This window comes from Cebidichthys violaceus, unplaced genomic scaffold, assembly GCF_023349555.1.
Source record: "Cebidichthys violaceus isolate CVI_PGR_0920_01 unplaced genomic scaffold, fCebVio1.0.p SCAF_2, whole genome shotgun sequence".
NCBI lineage: Eukaryota > Metazoa > Chordata > Actinopteri > Perciformes > Stichaeidae > Cebidichthys > Cebidichthys violaceus.
The window spans coordinates 18,300,227-18,318,569 of record NW_027176372.1 but is presented as its reverse complement, the minus strand read 5'-3'; the positions used below and the strand labels follow the sequence as shown (position 1 = coordinate 18,318,569).

The window sequence follows — 18,343 nt, the reverse complement described above, 5'->3', positions numbered from 1 at the left end:
AAAAATATATATGTTTTCACTTTTATTGAGCATAGTACAATAAAACAAGACGTACACTACAAACTAACTAAGGTGTCATCTTATCAGAACCCATTTGTATCTCTCAACACAGGGCCTTTTTAAACATTGGCTGTGTTACTGTGCGCCCATAGTTTCATAGGTTTTTATGGAAAGTTTTTTTTTTAAACTTTTGCCCTTTAGCTACTGTATCAAATAAGAGGAAACTGGATTATATACAATTATAGTATACAATTATTTGTATGACAAATTGTTTTTAAAAGTTTCTTATTATCAGAATCAGAAATGGTACACACTGATTACACACATATAACATTTAGAACCTGAAGAGCATTGGTAGCATAGTATAGGTAGGAGTATTTAGGTAGTAAAATGCAGGTTGAATAATTATTTATATTTGTGTTATAGTAATAGTATGTAAAAAAAATATGTATTATAATTAAGTATTTTGAATAAACAAAGTATTTTAAATCTTGAATACATCCTTTTATAATAACTACATTCACAGTGCAAAATCAAGGGGTTATGTTTTCTTTGTATTTATTGATCATGTTTATTAAAGTATTACAATACTTTGTACGGAGAAGAACAATATCCAACATTACAAAAGAAGAAACCATAAAACAAAAAGCAAAGCAGTTAACATCAAACTGTACGAGGGAGATGTAACTATAACATATATTATACAACTCTTTTATAGCGAGGTACTTTTTTCCATTCTTTTTTTGGCTGTTTATTTTCGTCAGTGTCTTGTCGCGGGTGAATGACGTAAGTGAGACGTTTCCCATCATGGCGGCGGAAGGCTATGAGGAGATGAGCGGCAACGGGGAGCTCGAGGAGTCTTCAGGTAGTTAGATTAAAATGAATGAATGTACGATGCGCCGTTTTGTCGTTTCACGGATATTAATACGCACTGGTTTCATCTGCAAGTGTTTTTAGTAACGGTCCGATGCGACCGGAGGCTTGTTGACAAGCATGACAAGCTAAGCTAGGCTAACGTGATCTCAAGTAACGTTACACACACACACACACACACAGCACGAAGCAGCACAGTGGTCCGTTCACCAACTTTAACCCACTTAGCACGCAGTGTTTATAAAAGAGGGTTGCGGTCACTGATCAGTTATTAGTTGAGTTATGTCCACAACATCCCAACAGGACCCGAGTCAGCGCTGTGGTGGAGATCTAACCCGTGTAAACTGTTACTGAATGAAGTCTGTCTCTGCAGGTGTAACCAGGAATAAAAGCAGAAAATCACTTCTTTCCTTTTTGTTTTGTTTAGTGTTTTTGTTTCGCCTGCTGCGGGTAGTAGATAAGCTGCATAACTAGTTTGACTGGTCAATGTAATTTGTATATATTTAGTTTTTATAAAAGCATTTAAACTGCACTAGTATTAATCTTCTATCTGCTTAATTTTAATTGGTTTACTTATAGGTTGTATTAATTGACAGATGTGCATGTGACATTTCACACTTTGTTGTTGTATTGTTTGAACACCTGTTGGCCCTTTTTTTTTACGAAACTGTCCAGGAAGCAGAGGAAGGTTCATGAATCACATCACATTACATTTATTTCACCAGTGCATGTTGAGGTTAATTGCATTTTTCTATTATTATTATTATTTTTTTCACAATAAGTGCAGAAGCACTCAAGTGTCTGTGTTTCTGTTGCCACCACACCTCCAGAAAATTAACCAAATTTAGAGGAATGAATAGGAACGGTGTTGCAGGGTTAAAGATGTGAGAATAAACGTCACTACAGCAAACTAACTTAACTTCTCGGTCATTTGTTGTTGAGTGAAAATAGTTGTCGCTCTTGAGATTTGGTTGAGGGTTTTTTCATAAAAGAGTTGGCTGTGACATTGTTGTGTTTCTGTTTGAAATTACGTTGGGAGGTAGGGATTATGGGCCAAATTCAGCGCCATAGCTTCATGAAAAGAGTTCTGGTAGAAAGTAGTGCTGACTGATTACCTTTTTGATCTACCCCCTCTTCAGCCATGGAGGCCTCTGAGGTTGCTGCATCGCCTCCGGCTGAAATGGCAGAGATGTCAGAAGAGAACGGCAGTCCCGCCGTGGCCCCCGAAGCCCCCGTAGGCCACGGCGACCCAGTTACCTTCTCAATGCCCCCACCTGCAGAAGACGAGGAGGGAGAATTGCCGGCAGACTTTGAGCGCCTGTGGAAGGCCGCCCACGACAATCCTCAAGACTTCACCAGCTGGACTGACCTGCTGCAGTACTGCGAGCAAGAGGTGTGTGTTAGTTGTTTTGATGTGAGAGACGGAGAATCAACAAGGTTCAGATTTTTTTTTTTTTTAAAGTTAACGTTTAAAACATTTTGACTTTTCTCTCGTATGTCCAGAGTCACATCACAGCGTCACGCAGAGCGCTAGAGGCTTTCCTCACTCGTTACCCGCTCTGCTACGGCTACTGGAAGAAATATGCTGATCTGGAGCGCCGTGCTGGCTACAACAACAAAGCAGAGGAGGTAAACCCTGGAGAGCGGGTTTACAATTCTGTGCCCACACCATTAGGAATGCTTTTAAGTTTATTTAGAACGTGTTTTTCACTGGTTTCCTTGTTGCGTTGTGCTGTGTCAGGTGTGTGTTCAGGGTCTCCAGGTGATCCCTCTAAGTGTAGATTTGTGGATCCACTACATCAATCTGCTGCTGGGAACGCTGGACATGAACCTGCCCGAGTCGCCCACGCGGATTCGCAGGTACTTTAAACATCAGACTTTTGTTGTTGTTGTGTTTTATGCTGTTTGATGTGCAAAAATAGAAATGAATAAGTAAATATGCTGCTGCTTGTTAAGGCTGTAGTCTTAATTGTTTTCCAAACCTCAACCCTCAGTGTGTTTGAGGATGCGGTTGTGGCAGCGGGTCTGGACTTCCACTCAGACCGGCTTTGGGATCTGTATGTCGAGTGGGAAAAGGAGCAGGGGAACATGAAGAAAGCAGCAGCCGTCCTGGACAGAGTCCTCAAAGTCCCCACCCAGCTCTATAACACCCACTACGACAAGTAAGACCACACACACACACACACACACACACACACACACGAGCCAAGTGTGTGTGCCAATCACAAATTCTTGGAAGTAAATTACAAAACAAAAATGCCAATGTTATTTTAGAATTTTGTTGGACAATGAATATTTTCAGTTGTCTATTATTCAACATACTAACGTGATATTTTTTCTCTTACTTGGACACGTCCTCTCTCTTTCTCCCCTTCTCTCTCTTTTCTCCTCCGATTAATCTCATTTTGCGTCCTCCCCTCCTTTCCTCCGCCAGGTACAAGGAGCACCTGAACAGCCAGGAGCCTAAAGACGTGCTGTCCCCGGAGGAGTACGAGGAGCTGAGGACGTTGTGCCGTCAGAGTCAGAAGGCAGAGCGGGCCGAACAAGCCCAGGAGGAGGAGGAGGAGAGGCCGCCGGGGGAGGAAGAGCCCGCCACACCCGAGGGCACAGACACAGTGAGTAACACGTGGCCGCCTCACACTCAGTTTGAACGTTTCAAACGTGTAGACCAGTGAGACCTAAGTTAAAGACAGTCGAATAGATGATTGTTTTGATATTTTCCTACTTTGTGTTTAGGAGGAATTGATGCAGAAGATGAGGGAACAAGTGCTCGTTCGCAGGGACAAAGTGTACCAGGACAACGAGGGAGAAGTCCGCAAGAGATGGCACTTTGAAGACGCTGTGAGTTTTTCTTTTCTCTTTCTTCTCCGCTCTGTTCTCTAATTTCTTTCATCTTGTTGTGATTTTGAAACTCAAAAACGAGGCTTGACAACAAACATATTTTCCAGATGCTTATCTGAATCATTCTGAATCCAGGACTAAGTCAAATGTAATAAAATGTATACGTTTGATGCCTGAGTTTTAGTACTGGTTGTATTTATTGAACTGGTGACACACTTTCATCACTTGCTGGTTTCTTGTTCTCTGGCCTGCAGATCAAACGTCCTTACTTCCATGTCAAGCCACTGGATCGCCTCCAACTGCGGGCCTGGCACTCCTACCTGGACTGGGAGATCGCTCAGCTGAACAAGGACACCAAAGACCCCCAAGACCCCCAACAAGGTCAGCTGTCACCTGTCTCAGCGGGTCCACAAATCAGTTTTGACATCTGAACGCGTTCTCAGATTTTAACGCCCTTTTTTTTTTTATCCTCGCAGATCCAGACCAGGCAGCCACAGAGGAGTCGGAGGTCACAGCCCAGCCTCAGGAAGAATCAGAGGAAGCTGCGGTTAGCAGTGACGACCACAGGGTTCGCATCCTCTTTGAACGTTGCCTGATCGCCTGCGCTCTGTATGAGGAGTTCTGGATCAGGGTGAGGACGAAAAGTGTGTTTGTGTGTGAGTGAAAGAGCACACAAAAGGGCATACACTGGCCATCACTGGTGTGTGTGTGTATTATATATGTGTGTGTGTGTGTGTGTGTGTGTGTGTGTGTGTGTGTGTGTGTGTGTGTGTGTGTGTGTGTGTGTATGTATATATATATACGTATATATGTGTGTGTGTGTGTGTGTGTGTGTGTGTGTGTGTGTGTATGTGTATGTATATATATACGTATATATGTGTGTGTGTGTGTGTGTATGTGTGTGTGTGTGTGTGTGTGTGTGTGTGTGTGTGTGTGTGTGTGTGTATATATATATATGTGTGTGTGTGTGTGTGTGTGTGTGTGTGTGTGTGTGTGTGTGTGTGTGTGTGTGTGTGTGTACACACACACACACACACACACACACACACACACACACACACACACAAGATCTCTGTAACATGTTCTTGCATGTGTCGTTCAGTACAATCAGTACCTGGAGTTGCAGAGTGTGGACGAGGCGCGGGCTATTTTCAAACGAGCCTGTGAGATCCACCTGGCGTACAAACCCAACATCCACATGCAGTGGGCCACCTTCGAGGAGAGGCACGGTACGACAAACATGAACACACACCAAACACACCGTACAAACACAGCTTTATTCTTTATTTCTTTGAAATGTTAATTGCCTTAAGTCGGTCTTAACTATTCCAGTATGCAGGACAATTCATCTAAAGATACTTTGTGATGTAATCAATGAAAGATTCAGTGACTGTCAGTCGGGGTAAAGGAGCTGTAATAAGATAATAGGGTCAAACAGACAAACATAAAGTTTATTTTTTAGATATTTCAGTTTAATAGAAGCTGTATTTGACAAGTTTTCGCTTCTTTGTCATGAACTGAATTAATACCATTATAAAGGTGTTTAATTTGGTTCCCCTAAGCCCACTACAACCATTTTCATAGTTCTAACACATTTAAAGTGCCCCATGGAGTTTTCTGTTACTCACCAGCACTGTGTGGAGTCTCAACGTCGAGCAAACATCTTGAATGCATTCCCTTCCTCATTAATTCTTTGCAACACTGATTTTTAAAAAATACAATCCCCACACTCATGGAAACCCACCTCATCTTTTCCATCAGGCGACTTAACCGAGGCCCGGCGGGTGCTGGAGGCTCTGGAGAAAACGCTACCGGGGTTGGCGGTGGTCCGTCTTCGCAGGGCAGCTTTAGAGAGGCGAGCGGGCCAGCTGGACCAGTCGGAGGCGTTGCTGCGTGAGGCGGTGGACGAGTCCAAAGAGAAGCCCACGTTACACGCTTTTTATTCCATCAAGCTGGCTCGTCTGCTGCTGAAGCTCGGCAGGAACCCCAGCAGAGCCCGCAGAGTTCTACAGGAGGCCCTGGAGATCAGTCCGGTGAGGGAAAAATTAGCACCCACAAATATTTCAGCAAATAACACGGGCCTAAAAGTTAAAGAATGTCAATGTTGAACACAAGATGTTAAGCTTGCAGTAGGCTTTGTTTATTGATGGCTCAACCTGCTGAGCATGTTTTTTAACAGTCTGACTTAACATCCCTAAACGTCTTCTGATAACTGAAAAAGTAATATGATAATGTAAAAGAAAAAATGTCTCCCCCCCTAGGATAACGATAAGCTGCACCTGAACCTGTTGGAGCTGGAGGTGTCGGGGGACCCCTCAGCGGAGGCGGTGCAGGAGTGTGTGACGCGGGCCCTGGCTGCTCCCCTCGCCCCACACACCAAGATCCTCTTCTCACAGAGGCACCTGCAGTTTGCAGAGGACTACAGCAACTCTATCCAGAGGTCAGAGTTCCACATGGGTCTTCTGTAAACCCCGATGGTTTACCGAACAAACCGTTCGTGGTCTCGGACCTGATCGCAGTTCCTCATTGTCTCTTGTGTCATCTGCAGTGTGCTGTCTGTCTATGAGGAGCACCAGAAGCTGCTGAAGGAGTTGGGGGGAACGAAGAGAGAAGCAGAGAACGGGTAAATTCCATCAAATTCAAAACTCCAGCAGTTGCAGCTGGTTATGTGTAACATAAAATATCACATTGTGTGAGTGTGATAAATAGTATTTAGTTTGTTCCTGTTGTTTCATGTTAGTGAATTGTCAAATCTGACCATTTCAAATTGTTTGAAATGTTTTGTCATTTTACCTAGAACTCACACAACCAAAATATGACATAGTTGCAGCTCCTGCATCTGATTTTTTTCATGAGTTTAATGAATTAAAAATAAAGTTAGCTTTGTAACTTCAATATTGACTATTGAACACTATGCATGCTTTTATTTTGAAGAGCAACTCTTTTCTTTCTCTATCTTAACAAGACTTTTGTCTGTTATTGAGTCCTAACATCAAATTTATTTTTAAAACAATCAAAAAAAAAAAGGGGGTAACCGTGGCACACTCGGTAAAGAGGGTTGTCTGGTAACCGCAAGGTCGATGGTTCGATCCTTGCCTGGGACGCGTCCTGTGTTGAAGTATCCTTGAGCAAGACACTGAATAATTGCTCCCCGGGTGCTTCTCAGCAGCTCACTGCTCCCAATAAGTTGGTGATGGGTTAACAGCAGAGGTTAAACTTTGTACATGTGTAAAAATGTATATGACAATAAATACAATTTAATTTTCATTTCAAAATGAAATAGACCAGCATAGACCATTACACAACCTCTTGTTTCACAAACTGTCTAGATTCAAGTGTAAACTTACTGATATTCATCTTATTGATGATTTATCTCACCCAACTGGGAGAATCATTTTAAGAAAAATAAGATTTAAAGTCTGCGTATACGTTTTTTTTATTTTTATTTTGCTGCGTATATAAGATCTGCATTGAGATTATTGGTAATAGTTTGATTTTTGTTTTTGTTTTAGGGATGAGGACTCGGAGAAGATGAGCAAAAGTGACGACGGCTCAGCTGTTGCCGTGTCCGCACAAGTCCCGCCCACCATGCCGCATGTCCCCATCACGACACCCCCCCCTCCTGTGATGGGCGCCGACGCCAGCTCACAGGCCGGCTATGGGGGGTACAGCAGCTGGTACCAGGTAAGATGGATTTTATGACACAGACGGCTGATTGGGTGGAGGAAAAACTATTCAGGGAAATCTGTAAATGAACAAATATGGCTTGACTGACCTAAAGAAAGTTTTTATTGTTTTACAGTAGGTTTTATTGAGCCTTTTCCTGCACCTCAATAAAACCTACTGTAAAACAATAAGGAAAGCCCACATCTCCCCAGTTCTTAAATCTGCACTGGTTGCCAGTAAGCCACATCATTTATTTTAACGTCTTATTACTTATTTGTAAATCTCTACTTGGGCCTAAATATGTGACTGACTCGAGCAATGTAACCCTGCGAGAACTATTAGATCACTAGGGAGTGAACCGCCAGCGGTGCCGAGAGCAAAGCCTAAACAAAGAGAAGGTGGCTTTTGGTCCAACTGCCTGCTGGTGTGAAGAACGCCCCAACCGGGTTTTTAACTTTGTATTATTGTTTTAACTTATGTGTACAGCACCTTGAACCTACCTTTGTGTATGAAATTTGCTTCATTAATAAAACCGCCTTGCTTTTAACTAGTCGGGTTACGGGGCAGTACATTATGTTACATTACATGTGTGTACATTATGACCTGTTTCAGGGTTCAATATTGATGGGTTTTTTCACTTGACAGACCAGAAATACACTTCCTTAAGTACATTTTTACACTTTTTTTTTTTTTTTTAATAAAACCAAAAAAATAATAAACCAAACTTCTTTGTCATGTTTAAAATGTATTTAATTAAATGAATCCTCTAACACCACCCAATTAATCTCCTGTTTCCAGGATTTGAAATGCTCACTAGCACTTCTTTTTTGAAATTGCAAACTTTTTCTTTTTAATACATACTGCAGCTGCCCTTACAAAGTATGTATTTTTGCATACAATTTGGACATAGTACTTTGCCATAAGTTTGCAAGTTTAACTTTTTACCTTCTTGTCTCGTACATCTGCTGTGCAGAGGATTGTGGGTCAGAATAGCCAGAAAAGCATGCTGACTTTCATTCCTTAAACAGATGCAGTAGGACATCCTGGTATTTTTGGAATATTGCATTTGACATACTATGTATTGGCACATACTAAATCTTTTTGTTTGGCCTACTGAATAGTATGGTAGCACGGTTTGTCTTTACCCACCGCCATTTTCTCCTGAGTGCCCAATCGGGGCTCCACTTGAGCAGCTCTCAACAGAGACGAGAAGGAAGCGCAATGGCTCGCTCCCTAGCTTATTGTTGTTTCTTGTGATTGTTTTCCAGCAACCGCAGTACGGCAGCTACGGCAACTACGGTTACCAGAACACCTGGAACTACAACCAAGGCTACTATCCTCCCAGCTAAAGGGGGCCACAGTGACTGTGACACCAAAAAAAGCCACAGTAAATGGTATGACCCAGGATGACTCTCAGCTGAACAAAACTGAACCACCCAGTCCTGCCGGTCCACCTGCTAAAAAAATAATATCCCAGCATCCTCTCCTCCCCGTCCTTCCTCTGAGTTACCTCACTGTCCTGGATGTGATTAAATAAGGGTCAGGATTTGAGCTCTTTTAGCATGTTGTGTCATTTCAGTGTTGCGTCTTGAGTGACAGTTGGAAAGACGATGAAAGGAAACCACTCCTCTTGTCAGTGCATCAGTGTCTCTCCATTTTAATCAGAACTATTTTTGTATTTGTTTTGCAAGCCCTTCGCTCCTGTTTTAAACTCATCCAGTTTATCCAACTTCACAGGTGATGTATGATCGACATTTTGTACCATTCCAGAGTAGGATATTTGTTGTTTTTTCTAATGTATATAAAGGTGTTTTATAGTGTCACAACAGAACTGTTTGTGTCATGTTGTCGTTTGCTTGTACTTTCATAATGAGGGTGAAAAATCGACCGTCGCACTACTTGGTTGTGAACCGTAAACTCTTGTTTCTAGTATCTACAGCAGTGTTATCTAAAGAGTATTCTGAACATCAGTGCATTGGCTCGGATCATGTCAGTTGGAATTTTAAGAGAATCTCATTTTCAAAGAAATCAAGTTGTGGTGTGAAGTCACTTAGCCAGCAGGGTTAAGAGGCTGTAATCTTCATTTTAATAGTCTGAAAACAGAGGAAGGAACAGGCTCTACTTGTTCCCTTTTATATTAATTCTCTGAAATCATTTCTGGTACCACCAGCCAAACGCAAAGTCCATTTAATTCACATACAAGTAGAACAAGCACTCGCATGTTCTTCTTACAGGAACAGTCCCTTTACACACACGGATGTTTCAGGTGCTGATGAAGAAATGTGTGTATATATATATATATATATATATATATATATATATATATATATATATATATATATATATATATATATATATATATATATATATATATATATATATTTTGTCCATTGGTCTGGTAATCTGACTATTAAAGTGAAGACTATATCCTCTGCTTGCTGTATATGTCTATAGAACTTTTATAACAGCAGACATTTTCCCTTGTCATAGCAGGAGACGCTCATATGTTAAGAATGAAAGCTCTGTTCAAGTGTCCCAGTAAGCCGATCCGGGGCCCTTAAACTGAAATAATTTATGAAATCAGCTGGGATTTGTATTTTTTTTTTACTCAATCAGGAGTAAATAGTTAATTTGGGGACTATAAGCCATAGATTTGGTGCTCTAGTGAGTATTTACAGCATCATGTTCATGGTAATGAAGGAAAATGCAACCGTGTGTCTGATTGAATAACATACATAATATCAGAGTACAGAATCAATTCATTGTTGGTTTTGGTCTTTTATGATATTCTTTGATAAACACTTATTTTAAGAAAAAATTCAGTCCACCATCATCATTTTCTGAGTCAGCTTTATTTGAAGTAGATTCTTAGTGATTATGTAGACATAACTGTCATCAATATATTTTAACTTATAAAAAAAAAACTGGCAAAGTAGAATGTCACAAAATCATGAAGATCGTGCGGTTTAAATTTAAGGCCCTTTCATCAAGTAGGTCTTGTGTGGTACTTTGCTTTGTAAAGATCAGGTTAAAATTAAAACAATTCTGTTTGGAATCATTTCTATAAATGCGTTGTTTGAGACCATGAAGCAGTATCCATCAGAAGCCAGCTATCTTCACTTTGCTCTTCAGTAAAAGTCACTGTCCACCTCACTGCACACGAAAAAAAAAATCTATATCAAGCCCAGAGTGGCAAAGGGCATCATTCATTCAGTGAGTTAGCCAAACTTTATCGCTGTAAACTTCATAAGAGTAGATAGAAACAATCTTAACGCAGCCTCGAGCTACATCTCTCTGCTTTAGTTCAGTTAGCTGACTTGTTGAGTGATACTAAAGAGGCGGCGGCTCTGTTCCTGGTTCAATCTGTTCCTGGTGTCTCTTGTGTTGATGCAGTGACGGTGGTGAGGTAGGCTCACGGAGCAGATCCCCCTCATCTCACTTTTTGGCAACAACCAGCACAGCTGAAGGCACCAAACCTAAAAAAAAAGACAAAGGAAAGTCACAAAATAAGTGTCAGTTTCAGGTCCACACAGAAGCTAAAGCACAAACACAGACTTAAGTTTAATGTACATTACAGTGAATGTGCTCTGTATTCAAATGTAGTTCCTGCGCTCACCTAGTTCTTTGAGGGGCTTCTCCATGTCCAGTTCGGTGTAGACGTGACGGGGGTAGGGTGACAGCAGCGTGAAGTCTTGACCCTCAGGTGTGTTGCCGTTCACTTGCACATAGACGCGCACCGCCGCCAGCGGCTCCTGGGCCTTGAAGACTGCCGTGATGGTCGAGCCGTCCAGCAGACGTACCTTCACCGAAGAGAAGTGAAAATAAAAAAACTAGTTATAGTTCTTGATTATCCGTTTTGTTTTGGATTGCGTTTCCAGTGAGACTTCTTTATGTGTGCTCTTCAGTGGTGTAAAGAGAAGCGCGTCACACTGTTGTGACTGAAGCCTGTACCTGTATCCTGGACTCGTCATACTCCTTCTTAGTGGGTGGGGGGCCGTGACTGGTGGGTGACGAGGGGCTGGGCTGGGCTGGCTGAGACGATGCTGCGGTGCTCGGGGGTGCGCCGCCTCCGAACTAAACGGGAAAAGAATCATCTAAGTTGTTATTGGTTCCAATAGAAGTGGTCATAGAGATATGAAGTGAACTGGAAAATGGAAATAGGACAAATAACTAGATGAACATTGATTGGGTTACCTTTTGTGCTCTCTCCTCTCTGTCTCGTGCAATCTTGTCTTTAACCCTTTGCCTGACGGGAATAACAACATAATGACAAGAAGAAAGAAGGTAGTACAAATGAATCATTTCTTACTTCGACAGTTGTAGAGTTTGCTGACTTAAAAGCTAAGATGTCTGTTCAATTACATGTGAATTTGCCACTCATTCCTCGTCTTAGCTTATGAGTTTCTTATCGTCTGCTGTGCTGTGGGTTTCCCTGCTTAACTTTCCCAGATTCTATTTTTTTCCACCCACTGTTCATTTCATGTGGAGGAGCTGGTTGGAATTCAACCAAGTAGCTGCATTTCTTTTTTTCTTTTTTTAATATGTGGAATTCAGCCATTGCTAGTTTACGTTGTCATCCATTATTTTTTTTAACAATTTACACAGAATGAGGTAAAGATAATACGTTTAATAATTAACTTTCCCTTTCTTGTCTTCAGAGGGAAGTCAAGTAAATGTTTTGAAAGTATGCGGAGTGGAAACATCTTTGGATGTTTAGGTACTGAATTATTTCATCCCTGGTCAGACATTACAATACTGTTATTACTACACAAATATATAATAACTATACTGTGTTAAAATGAATACCTTACCTTGCCATTTTGTCCTCCATCTTCTCTTTCATGCGCTGATCAGCGAGCTTCTTCATATCGTCATCCTGCAGCTTTTGGCGAATCTGCTGCAGCTCTTGGCCGTGTTTCCTCCGCTGCTTCTCTCGCTCCAACTCTTCTGCCCGCTCTCGCTCTCGCCTCTCTGCCTGCTTCACCCGCATCAGCTCCTCTAGCCTGAAAAAAAAAACAGACACACAGACATTTGCCTTACTTCTTTTAAGTGATATGTATAAGTGTAGTAAAGTAACCTTGTTATGTAAGGAGAAGAAGCTGAGGTGGACACACAGTGCTGGAGGGATTTTATCAACAGTGTGCACTCTGACCGTCTAACTTGCTCAAGTTTCTCCTCCTCTGACATCGGAATCCTTGCACTGTCATCATTATCGTAGCTGCCGTCTCCTCCTGCTGTCCCTGAAGCCAAAACAAATGCACATGAGGAAGACATATGTGTTGCGTAGTATTGAAATATCTTACTGCGAACCACGATTCATAGCACAAATGCAATACTAAAACCCTCAGTGAGGACAAAGAAAAAAATCCACCACAAGACACTCAAGGGAAACAAACAAAGTGAACGGACCAATTCAATCTCCTGAGTGGAGGTGATGACACTACAAAGAGAAAGTAAAAACCCTGTAAATTAACAGTGACGCCCACTTTATTTACTAAAGGTCATTTGGAGTTTATACCTGTTTATGGATACAATAACCAAATAAGAATGTCTGTCTTTGTCTAATTGTGTGAATAAAACAATATTGTCATATTGGACGTTCCTAGAGGGCTTTCATGGTGGCGTCTAGCTTCCATTGCTCTCACCTTCAGCGGTGTCTGCTAGTGACGGCTGTTCTGTGGTGGACTGGCTGTCGGCTTCTCCTCCCAGTACGTTCCCCACAGGCGGCACAAAGGGCTCATCGATGTCTGGGTCGTTCTCATGTTCCATCAACCTGAGGAGAGCACATCACACAGGAAAGATGAGGGCTGCTTACGGGAATCAGTAGCACAGATAGGTTTTAGGAGAGGGGACCGTGTTTATCTAGTCTTTTCAACACTAATATGTTAATTTCTGTGTGTGTGTGTGTGTGTGTGTGTGTGTGTGTGTGTGTGTGTGTGTGTGTGTCTGTGTGTGTGTGAGGCTCACCAGTCCATGGCTTGTTCTATTCCCTGGTTCCCCGTGTTGGCCACCGCCTTTTCCCTGAAAACACGAGATAAAAGGACAGACAGGTTCACTCTACTGTTACACACTTTTACTTTCACTTCTTTGAAAGTTGTCTCAAGTCTAGGAACTACATGAACCAGGATGCATTTTGGGGGATTTGGTGTCACTCACGCTCTGTTTCGTTCAAAGCCCATCTCCAGCAGGCTCTCTAGTGTTGTTAGCTCTGCCATCTTGACCTGAAACAGATTGTACACAATAGTTATATTAGATAAGAAGAATAAATTATGATAACAAACAGCTACAACTAGCGAGCAGGGTGACGTAAAAACAAGCACTGTGACGTTATGCTAGTCGAGGAAAGTCTATATTTAGCTCACAGTGTGTTATATTCTGAATACAATGGTAACGTTCGTGTAGCTTCTTCACACAGGACTGAGCTAAAGAAAAGTAATGAGATGTTGTATTTAGCTAGTAAGTCAAGTTTACTAAAACGTGCTGGTGTTTTTTAATGTAACTTACTCTTTGTTAGCAGCAAATAGCAGTAGTGTAACAATACGTCCAAGTGAAAGTTGATGATTCGATCGTTAATGTGGCGTTATGCTGAGTGCTAAAATTAGCATTAATGTGGCTAACGTTCAAATTGCGAAAGCTAGCTGAGAAGCCTCGCTGGCTAGAACGATTAAAAACGACCAGGCATTCTCATAAGCGCTCCGTCACTTTAGCTATTGATGTGTGATCGTAAGTAACACGTAAAGGCACATATACGTGTAATTGTATTATCTACAGAGGTAATAACAGCTAATATATTCATGAAGACAACGTTAGTTAGCTACTCACGCCTCACACATCGGTCAACACCGCTTCAACAGTACGGGAACCCACATAGATCAAACAGAACCGCACGAGAAAAGCGAGAAAAAATGTTATGCTCTCTGGGGCTATTTCCGAAATATTGTTATAATGTGCTTATAATGTATAAGCATAATAATATATCTGAACCTATGAAAATGTACACCAATATAAAGTATAATACTAATTTAAATATAGAGTAGAAGCTAAAGCACCATAAAATGGAAATGAGCTGATAAAGTACAATTACATTTCCTTCACAATTGTATGCAAAACAAACACTTCCCCCAGCTGCTACATTGTCTTTAAAAATAAATATAATTTAGTCTGCTAATGTTTCTAGATCTGATGAACCATTGCAGCCACCTCAGGACAAACTGGGACACCCTTTCAGTTTCTTTCTCACAAGCTGCTTACAGATGTGTTCAGCGTACTTTCTTGCCTGGGTGATACATGGGTAGGTGATGAGAATGGGTCAAAAGAGTAGATTTATACCACAAGTATTAATTTTGTTACAAATTCATCAATATAAAAGTTGGTTTGTGAAGGCTAAAAGACAAGTTAGTTTTCAAAGCAAGTGACACATGAATTCTTGTCTTTATGTGTAGCACCTTCTTCAAAGTCCGGTGCACTTCTATCTGTCTCTACTTGTGTTATATAACAATTATGACAAATCCGACAAGTAAACTTTATTTTAATTGTCATGCACATACATACAGGTATTTACAACCAGTATGTTGAAATGAACCTGCTGGTTCAAATTAAGCATTTTTGACTTATGCTTCTTGGGTGCATCAGTTGTGATTAATTGTCTCTTCATTTGAAGTGCTTAAGGGCCTGATGGTGTCTCTTATTGGCTGCTCTCCATCTTGTATGCTTTTGTCCCATCCTCTTGTGTCTGTGGGTGTTCAAACAGAATGCAATTTGCTGACTTTTATGGGAAGGTTGGGTCTGTCACATATTTACAGTGAGTGTAATGATTAATTTTCTCTCTCCCCCACGCAGTCTTAAGCAGCCGTCGTTGACGAGTCTGCATTACTTAGAGACAGACTTCTGCCGCAGCCTGCTTGCTTCTATGTCTGTCTTCTCACCCACTAACTGTTTTCTCTCCACTTACTTGTTTGCTTTTCCTCACGCTTTCTTTTTGTTTTCCACTTTTCTGACTTTTCTTTCAGAATTGATGACTGAAATAAGCCTCATTTGCAGTTATGACTTGGTGAGTATGAACTTTTTATGTATATTTAAATATGGCTATATTACTGAAAATTTGGAATCTAAGAGACTGTTTTTTTCATAATGTATTAGTCATTGGATTGAGCACATTATGGGACATATATAAGACAGTTCTAGTTTGCATTTACAACAAACTATCATGTAATTTTGTATTGATTAGATATCAACTGTGCATCAAATCTGCAAGCAACTTGAGCAACCTGTCACTGGAAGTGCATTCATTTCCCAGAGCGGGTCTATTTGTTCTATCTGTCCGTTAACCATAACAACTGTTTATAATGGAAACCTTGAATCTGTTCAGGATGGAAAGGTGTCTCTGTAGGTTAGTTAACCTGACTCTTGTCTTTAGTGTTGAGTCAACCATGCATCACAAAAGCCTTGTTTAAAATGTTCGATGTTGACCAGATCAGACTCTCCGTCCATACTTCATCATTGTTAATTTGAGCGCTGAGATTCACAACACAGATTTTCTGAATGCACACATAAAACTTTCACAGTGGAATTGTCTTGTAAAATATATATACATGGCTGGGCGGGCAAAGTCGAAGGAGACAACAGGGATGAAGGTCTCTTTCGTCTCCTCTTAAAATTACTTTATGGCCCTGTTTTTCACTGAATGAGAGGGTTAAGGGTCAATGCTCAGACGTGATAAGTTAAGAGAGATACTGGTAAACTATAGGAGATGTGCTGTATAAAAGGAATCACAGAAGTGTTTACTACTTGAGTTCAAAGTCATATCAATGCCTGTGTGTAAAAGATTAATTTGAATGGTCTAAAGTCTCCCTCCCGACTCAAATCACACTTTCATTTGAGTGAATCACCCTAATTTTATTGGTGTCATAAGGGTAACATGTTTCTTAGAAGCAGTAAAAACCAAGATCAGGAGATGTAAGACTATGCTGGATGATATTGTACTAACCTTTTATTAGGTGTGGGTGGTACTATCACATGAGGGCTCAGATAAAAATGCAGTAAAATGATTGGATTTTATGAGGCCCAACCAGAAGAGGGCAGCATTATTTCATGTGAAACCTTTATCACCCTAGTGGCATGTCGTTCAAATGTGTAGGATTGTGAAAAATCTTATATTTGAAACATAGTTGGCATCTTGTGAGTACAATAATCATTTGATTCTGGACCTGAGCAATTCACACTCATACACACACACACACACACACACACACACACACACACACACACACACACACACTCACACACATCCAAGGTCAGATGAACAAGGAAAAGTTTTTGACACTCACACCTCATAGTATTTTCAAACACTTGGTGTGTCCTCCATCTATTTCCACCACCACATTCTCATGGTCTGCACACGCTGCCAGCTGTGCGGTTTCTGTGGGTCTCACCAGCTGTAACAGCATCTCCATATGGAAAAACTCTGGCTTCCAGTGGAGCTGCTGTTATCTATGGTGGGACACCTCTCGTCATCGGGAATCTCTGTAACGTACAGTTCGCACAGCTGAATTTAAAAAATCAATAGTTTGTGTACAGTGATGCTTTCTTTTTGCCGTTTTTACAATATGTGCCATTTTTATGCTTATTTCTGTGCAGGTTGCTCTTTGCAAGAAAAATAAATTGATCCCTTAAATCCTGTATAACTGTCTTTCTGTTTCTTTATTGTTCTGTTTGTACAGAGAAAACATATAGATGACATTGACACCTCATTTTATCTTTATATATTGTGTGTGTATGACTTTACCAAATGAAACACAAAATGCTTTCATTCTGACATAACGGCACCCCAAAATAAAACATCTTTTCAGTTTCAATGTTGTGATATATATTAAAAAAAATGTTTTTACAGAGTGTAATGCAACAAGCTTACAAGATTGTTATTACATACAGACGAAATACAAACTAAAAACGTATGGTACTGTATCTCTTTTTGTCAAAACATAGTATATCACATGTAAAGCTAACAATTTAAACATTAAAGTCTGTCTTATTGACATAATAGCATAGGATGGGAATAAAAGAATGTCTTCAGTTTTAGTGTTAACAGTGAAATGATGAAAGGAATATTTGGTTGTGATTTGAATGAATTACTGCTGTTATAACTGGTCAATTATAGAGCTTTATTCAACGGATGCCTGCAACACAAATGAACAGATCAAAGTCTGACGAAAAATCTTTTGGGACACAAAACTGAAAATATTAGAAAATACACATTACTCAGCCTAAGAAAGAAAACTGAAAATAAATGTGGATATCATTGTGACTACATCTGAGAGCAATTAGATATTACCATTTGAAAGTATAGCCCAAACTACATATGAATATAAAACCAACATTTCTTTGTTCAAGGTTAACGAAAAAGCTACTAGAAGTTTCAATGATTTGGACGACTGAATACTTTCATTTGAGTGTCCATGGGCTGTAGGTCAAGACACAGTGTATCAGATACACACTTAACATATGAAACACTGTCATACTGAAACAATGGCATCATATTTAATGTTAAGAATTAAGTGCAGCATTGTATGCATGAATTTTGCGATGTGAATATAAATGTGTATTATTGTAATAATAATAATAACAAAGAGAGGAATACAATTATCCTTTTTATTTCAGAGTGGAAAAAAGTATTAGTGAGAGCATGTATACATAATTACTTTTCCTACTATAGTAAGTCAATTCATGTGGCTGAGTCTGTTGATACCCAAAACAGACAAAACAATTGAGACTATAAACCTTTCTGCAGCTGAAGGCAAAAACTTCAAAAGTGAAAAAAACTGTATCATTGTGAGCCTTTTGATGTGAGGAATGATGTGAGGGAATATTGGGAAAAAAAAAAGATAAAACCGATACATTGTGGAAGGTTCACAACCTTTCACAATGTATCGGTGATGCATGAACTCACGTTATTGGACACTGGATT

At 40.4% G+C, this 18,343-nt stretch overlaps 2 protein-coding genes across 3 annotated transcripts; one reads left to right on the top strand and one right to left on the bottom strand.

Moving 5' to 3' along the window:
* The first annotated feature begins 783 nt into the window (after positions 1–783).
* Positions 784–9,211, top strand: si:ch211-114c17.1 (pre-mRNA-processing factor 39). Its single transcript, XM_068714936.1, has 15 exons — positions 784–865; positions 2,013–2,266; positions 2,377–2,502; positions 2,615–2,733; positions 2,868–3,035; positions 3,308–3,488; positions 3,610–3,714; positions 3,969–4,095; positions 4,191–4,345; positions 4,817–4,943; positions 5,476–5,747; positions 5,976–6,154; positions 6,263–6,337; positions 7,227–7,398; positions 8,649–9,211. The coding sequence occupies exons 1-15, from the start codon at positions 808–810 to the stop codon at positions 8,727–8,729; spliced, it is 2,199 nt and encodes a 732-aa protein (XP_068571037.1). The 5' UTR covers positions 784–807; the 3' UTR covers positions 8,730–9,211.
* A 1,002-nt stretch (positions 9,212–10,213) lies between these two features.
* On the bottom strand, positions 10,214–14,258 carry ubxn1 (UBX domain protein 1). Of its 2 annotated transcripts, none has more exons than XM_068714934.1 (10): positions 14,203–14,258; positions 13,537–13,601; positions 13,348–13,401; positions 13,026–13,153; positions 12,533–12,620; positions 12,192–12,383; positions 11,575–11,626; positions 11,332–11,454; positions 10,997–11,180; positions 10,214–10,856 (listed from the first exon to the last, which is right to left on the bottom strand). In XM_068714934.1, exons 2-10 carry the CDS (start codon positions 13,593–13,595, stop codon positions 10,816–10,818), a joined length of 921 nt encoding a protein of 306 aa, XP_068571035.1. In that variant the 5' UTR covers positions 13,596–13,601; positions 14,203–14,258; the 3' UTR covers positions 10,214–10,815. The 2 variants fall into 2 exon arrangements, with proteins under 2 accessions (XP_068571035.1, XP_068571036.1); XM_068714935.1 differs by lacking the exon at positions 14,203–14,258 and adding an exon at positions 13,885–14,196.
* Positions 14,259–18,343: the final 4,085 nt, after the last annotated feature.